This window comes from Mytilus edulis, chromosome 3, assembly GCF_963676685.1.
Source record: "Mytilus edulis chromosome 3, xbMytEdul2.2, whole genome shotgun sequence".
Lineage (NCBI taxonomy): Eukaryota > Metazoa > Mollusca > Bivalvia > Mytilida > Mytilidae > Mytilus > Mytilus edulis.
Window position 1 is genome coordinate 34763559 of NC_092346.1, and position 18112 is coordinate 34781670.

Consider the following 18112-nt stretch of genomic DNA (forward strand, 5'->3'; position numbering starts at 1 on the left):
AAATATAGTTACAACCATTTAAATTTAGGATAATTTGTTTGTGAATAAGGTAAAAAAAAACGTCAAGTGAACTAACAATAATGTCACAACAAGAAATGAATGGTTGTTGCTTTAGTAATTACCTTATATACGGAAATATAAAAAAAAAACATGCAGTTACCTTCAGAAATAGCATCAGTGGAATTCTGTTTCATGTCATTAAAATAGTTTTTAATTTCCTTTCTTATGTTCACAGTTAAATTTCCTTTCATAATTTCGAATGCGTCTGATATATATTCCTTGATTCGCTTGTTTACTTTCGTCATGTCAAACATTGCAAGCAAAGGGACATTTTGGTTATCGACCACAGGAGTTTCTACCATATCATCACTGGTACTGGTTGATTTTACTCCTGCAAGTAGTATGGAACAAATTAAACCTATAAAGATCAAACACTTTTCCATTTCAGTAAACTGTCAACTGTATTGGCCAAGGTTTTCTCTGACTTTGAATAAGATTTTTGATTCTTGTGGAAAAAAATTCAGATGAGCAAAAATGATGTTATCAAACAAGAAATATTATTTAATTGTGTGTTAATTATGTCTGACGACAAAAGCTCCATTACTTATAGTCAGTTTGGCATTCAAACATATTCCATAATATTATTTAAGCATTAACTAATAACAATTATTAGTCAGTTTGGCATTCAAATATATTCCATTATATTATTTACGCATTAACTAATAACAATCATTACATGTTTTAAATCTCATAGCGTTTAACAAGTATACATTATGAAACAAAAGAGAAATTGTTGAATATTAGTTGAAACAGATGATTAGAAAAAGCTATTATCACTCAATTTGTTAACACAAGTTCCTGAAGTGTCTTTCTTAAATGCCTGATTTTCTCACAGAACTACGACGACATACTTAAGTACTTTTCTACCATTATCTCTATTACTTAAACATTATCATGTGAACCAAATTTTGATTTGTCTTGAGCATTTTGCACATGCAGACTAGTAAGGATTTTTTGTTCTTGTTCGAAACGTTGTAGTGCCCTAGCTTATTATCTTCTTACATTTTTGTTAAACATTAGATATGATCTCATTTTTAACAAATATTCTTGGCAATGTTATAACGAACATTACACTGTCAGTAGTATAATGAGCGACTTCGGATACGTAATCCACAATAGTCAAAAACCTGATAACTTCATTGAATTCCGTTCATGAGATCCGCTAGCCTCAAATATAATATTATTGCTGTATGATATTTGTTTTTGTTCTCCTATTTTGTTTGTTGTTTATTTTGTATTTCAATCAGGCCATCTAATCAGTGTTCTCGTATGAATTGTTAATTACCTTTTGTAAAGTCGAGTTCCCCTTTTAAGACAGCTCATATGACGTAGATAGTTGTTTCATTGGAAAATATTTTCACACTGTGACAATATAAAGGCTTATTTTCTACATTTATATATTTTCTATGAGTTTAAACGTATACTTAAATATTTCATTCATGAGATCAGCTAGCTGCAAATATAATACCACTGCTGTATCATATTTTAAGGTACATTTAAAAAAAAAACAATGTAATACATGACTCAACTATTGAGTTCCACAAGTTACATAAGACATCATCCACAGAACAAATTTAAATAGGGAAATAAGGTATGCTTGCACATGAAACAACTATCCACCAAAATTCAAATAATAGGCAACTTTACGTCCTTCAAAATTAGAATAACCCATACCGTATGGTGCACTATTAAGCCCCGACATGACACATATAAAACAATTCTACTGAGAAAACTAAAAACCTAACTTAGAACAAAACAATTAAAGAAAATCGAATCAGATAAAAATGAACTATAGACAACCACTTAATTACAGGCTATTGACTTGGGACAGGCACATAAAGAATTTAGCAGGGTTAATTTATATGAGAAGATATGATCTAAGCGTCAATTAGACAACTCTCAATAGTCAATTTTCCAATCCCCGTAATTGACCCTGTATTTAGAAACTTTTTTTAGTTATCTCACTTATCAGGGACATTAATTTTTATTAACAACGAAGAGCTAGCAGAGAGAGAAAATTTACCTGTGCATAATGTGGGTAATCTTTAAGCTTTTGAAATCTTTTAATTACATTTATTTGTTATTTAGCTGAATACTAACGACATCAGAAAAACATTTCATGAAAAATTAGTTAAACCGCCGATATATCATTTTAAATTCATCATACTGTGCATTGGCAAAAGCCAATATTGTCCGGAAAGGAACCAGTCTAAGATTAACAAAGGGAAGTATTTTTTTTAAAAGTGGATAATAACAGAATCAAATCGGTAATTGGCAAATGGACTATTCAAATCACAATTGGTAAAGGTAAACCATTAAGGTCAAAGTACGGCCTTCAACACGAATCTTTGGTTTACACCGAACCACACGATAAAAAGGGTCCAAAAATGACTCATGTAAAACCATTCAAACAGGAAAACTAACAGAGTAATCTATATAAAAAACAGAAAACTGTAAATCCCTGTGAACCACATCAACAAAAGACAATCCCTGAACATCAGGTTCAGGAATGCCGTGTAGTATTTATGTCATACCACCACCACATTGGCTACATTCTGGGCTGGTATGAACTCAACATATCTTTAAAAAGTAATAAAGTGATTTTTTGTCGGATTTCTTCCGTTTACCTATTGTGTCTGTTTGTTTTGGTCACGCATCGTTGTTAATGTAATATAAATTGATGTGACTGTCATACAATTGAGAGATTAAGCCAACTGTAAAACCAGGTGCTGTCTACCATTTTCTACACGCAAATGCCTGTAACAAGTCAGGAATTTGACAGTTGTTATCCATTTGATTGATGTGCTCGATCTTTTGATTTTGCCATTTGATTAGGGACTTTCTGTTTTGAATTTTCTTAGCAGTTCAGTATTTTTGTGATTTAAATGTTTAAACCATTTTTTACATTAGGATAAATCAGCATCTTTTATAACCTGACACACTCTTCCCAGTTATTTTTGTGATGGTGGACAAATGTTTGTGATTTTTTTCCAGAAAGTTTATGACCTTTCGATGTTCAATGATATTGAGGTCCCTGTAATCACGTGACCATAAGGATCACATCCACACTTTGTTGTTTCACAGTCTATTGCCGAAGGAACATTTATTTTTATACTGACGTCTTATTTAACTGATGTATAACTAAAAATAAAACTTCTAATTAATGGGGTTTTAAAGCTTCTTTGGAGTCTTGAAAAATGATATTTTTATCTTCAGATTTGTCAATCTGAGGGAGGAGTGAATGGTGACAAAAGCTGTATTAATTTTCAAACACTCATATTTAAGACTAAACAACGATACTGTATCAGACACGTTATACATATCATTTTATTTACTAATTGGTATTTGTCCCAGTTTACATAATAACTAATGTCTACCATTGTTTGTAAATACAGATAAACAAATTACCAATGTAAAATTATAACGATGTTTTCTTCGTTGCTGACGGTTAATGCGTTTGTTGTGAGACCTATGATTGCGTTATCAACATAAGTCATGATATTAATAAAGGCAGTTACAGATGTGTTCCCTTTGCCCAATATATTGTCATTTAGTCCTAAGGGATAGACTATTTTTAGTCGTTTAATCCAAGACAGTTCATAAAGTTTATAGAAACATTCACACTATTTATGTGATTGTCCTGGTTCGGATTTCTTATTGTAATATTGTGCTTGTGGTTTTTTTTTTACTTTTTAATTTTGATGTCCGAAGAAGCGATATAGATGTTTTTGTATTCGTCCAGCTTGCCATACATATAGAGGGAAACTGATAACAGATCATATGATTAGTAATAAAAGATTAGCAAAAACGAGATATTGTCTCCACTAATTCGTTTCTAGTCCCCACATTTTCGCTTTCTTGTGGTGTGTGTATCATGTGTATTTACTATCTCGTTCGCTATTCCACTGCTTTTGGGTTAATTTTATTCATTTATTTTAATGTACGCAATCGATGTCTAGCTGATACTAATTTCGTAATTATAAATTTCTTTAAGCAATAACTTTACTATATCTTTCAATAGATAAAAAAATGAAGTTTTGGTCGCATTGTAAACGAGGTATCATTTCTTGATTTTCACGATGTAGTAGTTTGAAGAACTCGTATATAAGCATTACGTTAAATGAAAATAATGCATCCTTAAATACAATTTTTGAAGGTTGAAAGATCTGTATTTGAGCTGTTAACTCTGTCTGAGTCGATATTGATATTGACATTGTTTTTAATTTTGTCCATAAAAACATCAATCGCTATATAGCTTTTTAAATTACGAGGGCATATATCGTTATGCTCTAAGTATTGAGTGAAGTTTTGTTACTTTAACGCAAGATTTTTACTTTTCTCATTTAAATTGTTGTTTTTTTTATTAGTTTTACCTTAGCCGCACAACTTTTTGGAATTTGGATCCTCAATGCTCTTCAACTTTGTACTTGTTTGGCTTTATAAATATTTTGATATAAGCGTCACTGGTGAGTCTTATGTAGACAAAACGCGCGTCAGGCGTACTAAATTATAATCCTGGTACGTTAGATAACTAATATATACCCAAACAGGAATATGGCAGTTATTATCAAATAGATCGTTTCTACATGTATGTATGTTTGTTTTTGTTGCACTTCAGTGTGTATGTTGTTCCGTTGTGTTCCTCCTATAGTTGAAGTGTTTCCCGTGGCTACCGAAAATTGTTGTCTCTCTATTGATTTAAAATTATAGAACAGTGGTATACTACTGTTGTTTTTATTTAATGCAAACAAACGATTGTCATAATTCAACTAATTAAAAAAACAGAATTTGGTGTTTCGAGCATGTATTTTTATGTTCTAAATTTTGAGTGAAGTTTTGTGACTTTAAGGCAAGATATTTTTATTTTTCTTATTTATTTTTTTTTTCATATATATATATTTTATGTCGGGGCCTTTTATGACATGCTATGCTATGTTTGGTGTGCTCATTGTAGAAGGTAGTTCCCTATAATTGCCAACTTCTATGTCATTTGTTGGAAACTTGTCTTATTGGCAATTAGACAACACATATTTATTTGTATAGTGCTCCTCAGTCCCACACTGCATTTTAAATTCTTCAATTAAATAATTAAAAGACGAACTGATATTGAAAATGTTTCCTGGTGTTTCGTTCTTTCACTTTCTACTAATATCAGGATTCCGGTCAGGAAATTATGATATCTATGTAATAGTCCGATTTGGTAAAAAAAAATTCTTAGGTTCAGACATCAAATCTTTCTAATAGCATATTGTTTTTATGGTCATGTTGACTTTTTGAGCTTGGATTTCATGGTTCATGGTTTATATTAATCGAAACTTTCAAAGCAAGATTTTAATTATTTTTCTACTAGGAAACTACACCTGATTCACTGTTTTTATTGTGACTTTTATTGAGATTTCTCGGTCGTAGTGTGTTCAGTTAATGATGGACACATTGTATAGCAGGAAATCATGGATATATAACTTTCACGAGTTTTAGTCATGCATTGTATTTTTCCCTTTACATTCAATTTGGTATTTGGTTTTCTCTTTTGTAAGTAGTTTTTCAACTTGTTTGTTTCTGTAGAATTGTATTGTTTGAAAAAATTAATAGCCTATTTGTTGTCTACATGATGTAAAACAACCCTTTTACTTTTATTACCGAACCCGATCTAACCCATGTTATTGATATTGTCAGTTAGAATAGATATCCATTTTAACTGTTCGATACACGTACTTAATTCGCAGATAAATCCGGTCCGGGTGTTAAGTTAAGTCATTTGTGTTAAGAGAATTAATTTACCAACTATTCGAGGGGTCCATTAATGACTCACTCCAAAACAAAATGTCCGTACCTAACGACAAAACCATCTGTTTCAGCCTATAGTTCGAATTCCCGCCCTTCTAGGTTGCATTTCTGTAAATATTGACGAACTCCTTTTATGGCTAAAACTGTACCACTTTTACTATGAAGTTTTGAAAAAAATCTTATCCTAGAATTGAAAGTTCATATGCACCACAATTTTTTTCAAAGGTCAAAATATAGGGCTGTGCGGCATATTTTCAACGTTTATATGCCCTGAACTTCTCAGAGTTTAAACTTACACTAATTTTCTTAACTACCCCTACCTCGAATGAAAGGTTACCACAGATTTCAATGTAAACAATATGCACGTGTTTATTAACTGGTAACATTCCCAAGTTCTGTCTCTGCGATATGGAACACAGAGAGCATAACTGGGAACCAGTATGTAAACAAAATGAATTTTCTATGAATATTCAATTACTCCCCAAAAGAGGCGTGTTTTGAGAAACAGCTGTATTTACAAAGTGCAACCTCTAAGTTTTCGACCTATTTAGTTTTGCCCTCTTAACAAGCCCAGTTGTAACTATCAAAGTAGAATACATATGTCATTGAAAACTTGTCGGCAAAGACTTTTATATACTTTTCATACCTTCTTTTATTGCATCACGTTTTTTTACTAAATCTATGAAAAATAACAAGGATTTTCCAAAAATCAATAATGCCTTTTTTAACTTAAGTAAATGTTATATAATTATGAAAAGAAAAGCAATTATTCGGCAAACTTTTTGACATACGGCATAGGATACTGTTTAAGGATATTTGTTATCCAAAATATTTATTGATCATTGTAATAGATATCTTTTGTCCATTTTTAACAACTTTTAGGAGCATGTGTGGTCGTGTTATTGATCTCAAAGATGTTATTACTAGATGATTCCGTGGGCACATATCGTGTTAAAGGAATTATCTGTTTCGGGTACGCTTGCGATCATCTGTTAAGAAGAAGAGAAATATTACAAAAAGACTTAACTCCTAGGTCTATTCTAAAAATGGGAAATCCATGAAACCTGAAAACACCATATGTAAAACTACTTATCCAACGAAACGAATGGAAAACAGCTAGCTGACATGGTCTTTAAAAGTTATAGGCATTTTCCCGATAAAGGAAAATGGTATGTTAAACCTGGTTTACAGCTAGCAATATCTCACACTTGCACGACAGCTGTTTAATCAAGTTATAGTTTTGTTATATTGATCACATTGATAAAAAACCGTCCAGAAGTCAAAGATGTGTATTTACTTTTCTACATTGGCTAGAGGTATAGGGGGAGGGTTGAGATTTCATAAACATGTTTAACCCCGCCGTAATTTTGCGCCTGTCCCAAGTCAGGAGCTTCTGGCCTTTGTTAGTCTTGTATGATTTTTCATTTTAGTTTCTTGTGTATAATTCGGAGTTTAGTATGACTTTCATTATCACTGTACCAGTATACATATTTTTAGGGGCCAGCTGAAGGACACCTATGGGTGCGGGAATTCTCGCTACATTGAAGACCCACTGGTGGCCTTCGGCTGTTGTCTGCTCTATGGTCGGGTTGTTGTCGCTTTGACACATTCCCCATTTCCTTTCTCAATTTTACACATAAGTTGTTCCATTAGAAAATAATGTATAATATTAACGGCATCAATTTTACTGCACCAGATGTATATTTTGATAATAAATGTCTTTTCAGTAATGATCGAGGCCAAACTATTTGAAAGACCTAAACTTATACGAGCGTTTATGAGCTGTTAAGAAATAATAAAGACCTAAAGTAATGCCATTTCGAACTAGGAATCCGAACTAAGCATAAGGAAGATACATTCCCTGATTTTAATATTTATTTAGAGTTATGTAACAGCATGTTTCATTCAAACATTTTCTGTAAAAGCAATGTATTGCTTGGTTGGTCATACCCTCGTGGACGAACAGTTCATCAGCAGAAATATAGACGTTTTAAGAAATATTTAAAAATCAAATCAACATCATAAAGTTCGTTTTACAACATTTGTTAAAATGAACATCACTATCAAACAAAAGAACTTATCAATAATATCTCACAAAGTAAGTAAAACTGGCATAATGATTTTATTTTTTGAAAATGAAAGCTGTCTTTTTCGGTCATGTCCTACGAATCATCATCGATGCTGTCTTCATTGTCTGATCTCCCTTCCATTGCCACCAGCGTATGCCTTTGTAATTATGTTGATAACGCAGATACAGCCCATTAAGATTACTATGATGACAGGATTTATACCACCAACCTCCTTTGTAATTTTCTGCACAATTGCTATTATTATCTTTATCTTTTGTCGAGAAGGCCTGATTGTTATGGTACGCGAGAGCATCGCCTATGTTTGCATAAAATTCAATGATGTAAAATTGACATTGATATAACTTAAAACAGACAACATTGAACTTAGATTTTGATTTATAAATTGACATTTGTTATTGATGTTTCGACACATTGATTCAAAAATAGCTTTTGAATATTATTCATACACAAAAATGGGTAAATAAATGCGCGTTGAATATAAGACTATGTTAGCATGATGATTATTTTATGACCGAGCATCTTATTAGTCGGTGTATAGAGTTTTCGTCATTATGTCATTCTGAAATCATACAGTGATAATTTCTTTGTTTATCATTACTGATATTGATCAACGTGTCCGTCACTCTGTCATTCTGAAATCAAACAGTTATAATTTCTTTGTTTATCATTCCTGATATTGATCAAAGCGTCCGTCATTCTGTCATTCTGAAATCAAACAGTTATAATTGTTGGTTTATTATTCCTGACATTGATCAGGGCTCGAACATTATTGTGAGAGTTTATAATGTGGACTTACAGATTGAGTTTGAGTTTTGTTTCTGTTGATCGATTTGTCAGTATAACGGTCCATTGACTTTTTTCTTGAACGATGTCCGGACTTTTTTGTAATTCTGCAGATCTAGCTTTAAGTCTTGGTACGTCGGTGTATACTAAACACTTACATACCGACTTAGACTAAGCGCGATAATGCGGAAGACGGTACCAGAAGTGCCGTACAGGTTCACTTAGTTTATATCGTAAATACAACTTACAATGTTCTCTTTGTTTAAAAAAAACGTAATAAAATTAAAAATTTATTTTTCGACTGTTTTCTTCTTAATTGTGAATAAAAAGGAACATAAGTACAGTCATGTTATGTCAGATTATAAAAAAAGAAAAAGACGAGTAAAATTGTGACAAAATGTATTATCTAACATTTTCTGTCTGTTGATGCAATATGTGCATTAAAGTGTTCTACACTGGTCCAGTCATTGTTAAAAGAAGATCCCACTTTGAAATAACACATGTAACACTGAGGAATCATTTAAGTTCCTTGTCCAATTATCATTGACTAAAAAGTAAATATTACCTGCGGTTCCGCTGTAGCCATTGACGGTCAGTTTAAAGTTGGTCGACTGGTCACCACTGTTAAAGGTTGAGTATTTGGCATACGCCTTATCACCATTAAAATCTTCCAGATCTACCCGGAGTTCATAACTTCCTTGAGATGTTAAATCATGAAGTTTATCATTACCTTGAAAAAAAAATCAGATCACAGAAAAAGAGAAATCAAATATATATATACAGATAAACATTTTAATCATTGTTCTCCACTAAATGCAAATCCGGAAGTGTTTTCTTATTTGCCTTCGTGGATGATCAAAACAAGACATTGGCACTCGCATCGCATCTTCCTATATCTATAAACAAAGTAAAAACACATATTGGACATTAAGTCGAACATAATTGAAATATACCCGGGTTTTCGCATTCGGTTTTGTATAACCGTGTACATTTTAATCTATTTTTTTTAAACTTTTTGGGGTATAAATTAATCTCCTTCTGTTTGTTACTTCATCAAATCTAAATCATAACATTTTAATACTAGTACTGTTGTGTATCAAGGTTCGTGATTTGGCGAAATTTAGGTTCGCACTCTTTAAATACTCCCCACATATGCTTCATCTTTTTTTACCTTAACTATGTGTTTGTGTAAAACCAAGCACGAATCCTCTCGTTATCAACAAATAGAAAACCATTTACAATGAATAAAACATTTCCATCTTTGTTACAGAAACAAGGAATGTTACATTTAATTTAAGTGTTTTGAACCGCTTCGATGGCCTTCTTTTTTGACAGTGAGTTTGAAAAATTGCACGTTGAAATATTGATATTCTTGTAAATAAGGTACAGCACAGGAATCATACTCATACCCATATACATGCTCTCATCCTTAAATGCATATAATATTTACAACTTTACTTTCAAATATCAATCCACAATTTCAAATTTCCATCCATTATAAGCTTTTACCAGATGCAATCTATAAATTTATCCACGGATTAGTTAAAAAGCTCATTACATAACATGGACCAGAACGGAAGGGATAGCTAAAAGAAAAAGAAAAAGAAAAAGAAAAAGAATAATCTGCATTTGAACGTGAACATATGTCCACATATAAAATAGACAGCCAATTAGAGAAAGTATTCAAAACCATACCGTCCATCCTCCCCCGTCCGTCTCCATATCACAGTACACGTTAAATCCAGCTCTATCGTCCAGGAAAATTGTGTAGACTCCACTTTTGAATTTTTTTCTATCTAAGTTGGAGCAGTCCCCATGAATATGCGCTGAAATTAAATGAAGAATCAAAATCATAGTTTCAAAGTAGTATGGTCAGTATATACATAAATACATAAATATGTGACCGAAAAAAATCAGTATTTACAATAACTAATAAAAACAATTCCAGTTTACTCAAACTAATTAAAAAAATATGTAATGTGCTGTATAACAAAATGTACATAGTATTTGCATCTATAATCTATAAAAATGAAATCTATCGTTTTATATTGCCGATGCATAGGGTTTATTCCCGATTTTTCCCTTTTTTGAACTCTAGAGTTCTGATTGTCCAACATAAACAAAATGATCATGATGATTGTCTAACATTATCACATTAGTTGTGTTTTTCTAACATTTGATATTGTTTATACAGGTAAAAAATATTTTGGAGGAGTAACAGTAAATCTAGCATATATTAACTTACAAATGTATGAATGATCTGATGGATAAATCGTTAAGAGGGAAAAAAGGAAAAACAATATGTATACATCATATGTCATAATAAAGCACCATGATACAAACCAGTGATTAACTATTTAGATTTCAATTTTGATTATATCTTACTTTTTTCTTCAGGAAAGAAACATGCCGCAATAAGAAATCAATGTTTAGTGATTAAGCAGTTACCGTTTAGAAGAATATAATTGAGGAGTTACCTTTAGATACAGCATCAGTAGAATTCTTTTTCAGATCAATAAAAGAGTCGTTTATATCCCTTTTACTGTTTTCTTTAACAGTTCTACTGGCTGTAAATAAAATGCAATAGTAGATATCATTTGAACAATAACAAATCCCTTATAACACAAGACGTATAAACAATAAGAGGAAAACAACAGAAATACTGAACAGCTACAATTACAAACGCCAACGCTTACGGACTATTTGATAATAGTTATCAAAAGTACCAATATTATAATTTAGTACGCCAGACGCGCGTTTCATCTACATAAGACTCATCAGTGACGCTCATATCAAAATAGTTATAAAGCCAAACAATACAAAGTTGAAGATCATAGAGGATCCAAAATTCCAAAAAGTTGTGCCAAATACGGCTAAGGTAATCTATTCCTGGGACAAGAAAATCCTTAGTTTTTCGAAAAATTCAAAGTTTTGTATCAGGAAATTTATAAAAATTATCACATTATTGATATTCATGTCAACACCGAAGTGCTGACTACTGGGCTGGTGATACCCTCGGGGACGAAACGTCCACCAGCAGTGGCATCGATAACAGCTGCCATATTCCTGAGTTTTTACAGGACATTTTGAGAAAAAATATAGGCTTAACCTGGTTCTATGGCAAGTACAAATAAACGTAATAAAGTACAAACCACAGTATAACAACTCACAAACCCTCCTATGACTTTACTAAAGTATACCAGTACAATCAAATTATGAATTGTGCGTTAAACGAATGTATCCACGCCACGAAACGCGACGTATATTACTGACACTTATTTTAGCACAGGTAAATTTCTAAAAGAAGAATATAAAATTGTGATTGAGTTTGTAATTGTGTTATTTTGTGTATTGTGTGTACCACTACAAGAACATTAACATAGAATTGTGTTGGTAACGATGTATTTATTTGTATTTTCAAACCATGCCGTTGCTCTTTTAAATCAAAACTGTATAAAAACAAATAAATCCTAAATACAATGTATATATATATATGTAGAACTCAAGTCTGTGACAGGTTCCAAATCTAATGCAGATTCCTAATTATATAATCTATGGCAAGTGTGACGTTAAAAACGTCAAACATATCAAATATATTGTATTCCCCAAACCTATGGTAGATCTTGAAATTGCGTAATTTTCCGGGGAAAAGAGTAACATATAACGTCACAATTGAATAATGCCATAATACATCGTCGCCGCCGCTAACAATGGCGAGACCCCATTCCAGATAACGTTATTTACCTCTACAACAATTTGCGAATTGTTTATTTGAAGATGTAAACTATTATCCGGAAAAGGGACAAAATGTGATGTACCAACCGGAGCCGGCAGCTTTAAGTACCGGATATCGTAGAAAAGAAATTAAAGTATAATAATTAAAATATTTGACCGTCTATTGCTTGAAATGTTTATAAAGTGAAAGATAAAATTACCAGATATCAATTTAATTTTAACTGTCATCAAATAAAAAAGATACATATCAACCATGAAATAAATATTATTGCACATCATTTCAATCTTGAGGTCGGTATTAAGGTAAATGATCATTAACGAAACGTTTTGATTACCATTGCGATTTGATTGCCCATATTAATAACGGAATGTTTATTTCACAAATGTTTATAGACATGCTTCCGTTGTCGCATATTTCCATTGCAATGGTGTATTACAAGTCAATAGTCGTATGTGTACTGCATTGTTTTCCATTGGCACAAATTTGCCATAGATTTTGGGATGGCATGACGTTATATTTGCCCCATATTTTGAAATCTGCTGCCCCATATTTTGAAATCTGCTGCCCCATATTTTGAAATCTGCCATAGATTTGAAACCCACTAAAGATTTGAGTCCTACATATATGCTTTTTTGTCCATCTGATGAGTTAAGCCTATTTCACCTGATTTTTATACTTTGTTCTTATGTAGTACTGTTATACCACTGTTCCATGTTATGGGAGGGTTGGGATCCCGCTTACATGTTTAATTTTTTGCCACATTCTGTATGTATATATGTACCTGTCCCAAGTCAAGAGCATGTAATAAATTGGTTGTCGTTTGTTTATGTCTTACATACTTGTTTTTCTGTCACGTTTTGTACAGGAATGAGGCCGTTAGTTTTCTCGTTCAAATTGTTTAAGATTGTCATTTCGAAGCCTTTTATAACTGACTATGCGGAATGGGATTTGCTCATTGTTGAAGGCCGTACGTTGACTTATAGTTGTTAATTTCTGTTTCATTTTGGTCTCTTGTGGAGAGTTGTCTTTTTTTTTAATATAAAACCAAAAATCATATCTATGAAAATACACTAACTGAATGATTATCTAAACCTTTATATACATATAGAAAATAAAATGTATACCACAAACGATAAGACATTGCACAATATTCAATAGAGCTTAAAAAAGAAACATCATCACTAAATACATGAAAATTGAATGTATGAATATCGAGACAATTCTCGTAGCAGTGCAAATTTATACATGTTATACTCGGCAAACAGTTGTATTCGGGAATAGGTCACATTCGGTTATTAGCAGACCAGACGACGTTAAACGACAATCTAAGACGTGTTCAGAATGTCGTGAGGTAGTTTCGACACAGACACGTCGTATAGATCAACAAACTCGTGATGAAGTAATTTTCAATCATCCCTCCTCATAAATCTATTAGAGCAGTTTCTACGCATTGAATACAATCGTGCATATAAGTTCTATCAAATGGCAAAATCAACAGTTCTACCAAATCAAACGAATGTATAACAAATGTTGTCTACCTGACTTGATACAGGGACTCACTGGCTAAACTGTAAATGCTTTTAATAATTGTTGTAACTAACTGGTGGTGTTTCGCATTGTTTAATGCCGATTGGCGAAATATATGACTTGCATTTGTGCTCTCCTGGTTTACTGGATAGTTCACATGTCTCATTGACGATCAGCTAATGTAGCACGATCATATATCATATTATCATTTCAAATTTTAAACAAAATTACTGCTCACTGTTGAATATTCTGTTTGTTCATACAGTTTTAAGGAAACTAAGATTATTGATTTTAATCTATTGGCTGTAGATACGTCCATATTGTCATAAAAAGCCTTTAAAATGCAAAAGGACGTACCTCTTACTTAAATTTAAAAAAAAACGGGGGATTATTATATCAAATCAATTTTGATCTTTTTTTTACTCGTACAATTTGGTTGATAACATTTTGTCAAACGAATTGTGTCATTCTGAGTTTGTTGAAAAGAATTGAAATGTCAAAGAAAGTACCTTCAAAAATATCATTGAAATCTGCAACAATAGGGGGATTATATTAACAGTGCTTATCCAGGAACCTTTGTGGTATCGCAATAGCAATAGCTGAAACAGTATTTGGTAAACTGATTTAGCCCAAAGCTATTGTGATACCACAAAGGTAACTAGATAAGCACAGAAAGTTAAAACAAAAGTATTATCCAGAAAAAAATGTCCCAACTAGAAATAATGGTTGGTGCTTAAGCTATTACTGTTAATAAGAATATAATAAATGCAGTTACCATTAGATATAGCATCAGTGGATTTCTGTTTCATATCATTAAAATAGTCTTTAATTTCCTTTTTGATGTTTTCTTCCACAGTTCTACTGGCTGTAAATTAAGACAACAGTGATCAATCGATTAAACGAAAACAAATCCGGGTCCCTTAACAAAATCGAGGGAAGCATATAAACTTTTAGAGGAAAACGACGGAACAACAGAAATACTGAACTGTTACAAAAACAAACGCCAACATACATAGACTTGATACTAACTGCCTTCTTCTGTCTTAGGTTTTATGGCAAGCAGAAATAAAAGCAATACAATACATACCACATAATAACTGACAACAACTTCAATGAGTTAATGACAGTATACCCGTACAGTACAATCGAAATATGAATTGTGCATCATACGAAAGTATTTACGCCACAAAACACAGTGGCGGATCCAGCCATTTTAAAAAAGGGGGGTTTCCAACCCGGGACAAAGGGGGGTTCCAACTATATGTCCCCATTCAAATGCATTGATCGGCCAAAAAAAAGGAGGGGTTCCAACCACTTCCTCCCCCTCCCCCCCCCCCCCCCCCTGGATCCGCCACTGAAACATAACATACTTTAGGACCGCTTATTTTAGCACAGATAAATTTCTTTAAATAGATTATAGAATTGGATTGCATTTGTTATTGCGAAGTTATACTGGGCAAAACAGTAATATTCCAGAATAGCTCTCTTTCGTTTTTTAGCATACCAGACGACGTAGATTGTAAAAAGTAAAATCGCAAAAATACTGATCTCCGAGGAAAATTCAAAAAGGGTAGTTTCTGATCAATTTGCAAAATCAAAAGCTCAAACACATCAAACGAATTGATAACAGATGTCATGTTCCTGACTTGGTACAGGCATTTCTCATGCAGAAAATGGGGGATTAAACCTAGTCTTATAGCTTGCCAAACCTCTCACTTGTATGACAGTTGTATCAAATTCAATTATATTGACAACGATGCGTGAACAAAACAAACAGACACAATAGGTACAAATGTCAAAAATAAATGTACAGCAGACAAACTTTTGTTATCATCTAAATCACTATAAAAACAAATAGATGTAACAAAGAAACACAAAAAAGGCATACATAAAATGTAACAAACTCACTTTCCTTCTTTTTATTATACGATTTTATTTATTTTGTATAATAATTCCATAAAGATTTGAAACATTTGAAATACTGATTTACCACAATCTAACTGTGATCAAAATGATAGTTTAAACATAGACACCTTGTATAGATCAACCAATTCGTGATGATATTAGTTTTAATCTTTCTACCTCATAAGTCTTTTAGAGCAATTTCTGTTGAAAGAACACACCTTTGTATATGAAGTCCGTATAGTGTGAACATGCACGAGCAAACAGTATCAATTGATATATGTTAACACCATACGATGGGGCAAAGGGTGTATTACTGATGAGAAAAGGGAAATTGGTAAATGGGGAGTTGAAATCATCCACTTTTTGATAGATATTAGTATGAAGTCATCAAATTGTGTCAATATCGAGGAAGATATTAAGGCTGGTTGAAGTCTATTAATATATGTAGTTACCTTCATTTCAAGTTCACTGGGAGATATTGGATGTAAATACTAACTGGCATCTGAGGTATTCAGTGATAGAACACCATTAATATATTTGAAAGTAAAATTAAAGAATTTCTCAAAGTGCTTTTTTTTGTCTGTAAGAAACTTCTCAATAAATTCTGCTAAACACGATTACTAACTAAACCTGCCGGTCGAAGTTCAAAATAAGTACTCATTGGCTAATACCGACTGTCTGTTGAAATATCAATCCTCCAAACCAAAAACAAATATTTTTATTAAATGATACGACAAAATCAGCCCTAATACGAAAAAATCGGCATGTGTAATACTGGTGACGCTGCCCTGTCGGTATAAATCACGTGATCTATATTGCTTAACGGCCCGGTCCAATACGGACCGGGCCGAAAAGCAATATAAATCATGTGATTTATATCGACAGGCTCATACGGAGTTTTCACTTCCGATTATAAATGTTTGATGCTTCATCAAATGCAGAATGTTTTTTGATACAAAGGATTCATTTTTATCATACAAATTTTATTCCTAATGAAGGAAAAATACTTATTTTGTTTATATGATTAGAATCGGAAATATTACACAGTCTTTCCGATAACAGTTTCAATTTATCATCCTAACGTCATGTCCGTGCATAATAAAAACAAAGCAGACAATACGAAAGAAATGATTAACAGTTTGAATATCTAATATTTTCTTCCCCAAGTACTTTATGTCTGCTAGATACATTAAATAGAATTAGCATTTATTTTGTACTTGGAATGGAAATCAGAAATCTCATCAGTTTTGGCAGCGTGGAAGGATATAACTGATCAGTAAGATTCCCTATGTCCTGATTCTTTTTAACGGTAAGTTTAAATCATTTAATAAAAGTGTTATGAACTGGCTGTTTCTGTATTGCCCTGGTATAGAATCTCGGTCAGATGTCTCGGGGCCAATACAGAAAACCTCGAATCTATACCAGAGCAATAGCGAAACAGCCAGTTAATAACACTATAATATTGTCGATCAAAATGTCAAGTGTTTTATTAATATCATCGGCAGTATATTTTCTAACAGAGTCAGTTGGTTCTTCAGAAAATAAGAATTATAATAACGCGTTACCCAGAACAAGAAATTTATATTTTTTTAGATATAATGTGATTCCAAAATTGAAAACAACTGAAATGTCTTAGAAGGGATTTTTAAATATAGTTGAAACCATTTAAAATTGTGATAATTTTTTCTGGAACAATTTTTAAAGTAATGTGCCTATCAGAAATGAATGGTTGGTGCGAAAGCAATTACCGTATATAAGAAAAATTATAAATACAGTTACCTTTAGAAATAGCATCAGAGGAATTATGTTTCATGTCATCAAAATAATCTTCAATTTCCTTTCTAATGTTCACTGTTAAATTTCCTTTCATATTTTCAATGTATTGTTTCACATCCTCATCTATTTCTAATGACAGCAAAACCTCTTCTAACTTCATTTTAACCAAATTTGACATTTTTATTTCGAGAGCGTCTGAGATATATTCAATGATGCGCTTGTTTACTTTTGTCATGTCGAACATTGCAAGTAAAGGGACATTTTGATTATCGACCACAGGAGTTTCTACCATATCATCTCTGGTACTGGTTGGTGTTACTCCTTCAAGTAGTACGGAACATATTAATCCTATAAAAAGCAAACACTTTCCCATGTTGAGTAACTGAATGTCAACTGTATTGGCCAACGTTTTCTTTTACTTTAATTAGATATACTGGTTCGTGTGGAA

The 18112-nt window shown here is 32.4% G+C and overlaps 1 protein-coding gene and 1 long non-coding RNA gene across 3 annotated transcripts in view; both read right to left on the reverse strand.

The window, feature by feature from the left end:
- Nucleotides 1-18112, reverse strand: part of LOC139516304 (microfibril-associated glycoprotein 4-like) — a 67412-nt gene that overhangs the window by 30724 nt on the left and 18576 nt on the right. Inside the window, exon 1 of one of the 2 annotated variants that reach the window (XM_071306340.1) lies at nucleotides 161-547. The exons of the other annotated variant lie outside the window; for it this stretch is intronic. Within the exon in view, the coding sequence (XP_071162441.1) occupies nucleotides 161-443 (283 nt within the window). The 5' untranslated portion in view covers nucleotides 444-547. Of the gene's footprint in view, nucleotides 1-160; nucleotides 548-18112 lie in introns of those variants that run through there. 2 annotated transcript variants of the gene reach the window in all.
- LOC139516306 (uncharacterized) lies at nucleotides 7951-9518 on the reverse strand. The gene is made up of 2 exons (XR_011662939.1): nucleotides 9286-9518; nucleotides 7951-8232 (listed from the first exon to the last, which is right to left on the reverse strand). It is a non-coding gene; the product is annotated as an uncharacterized lncRNA (long non-coding RNA).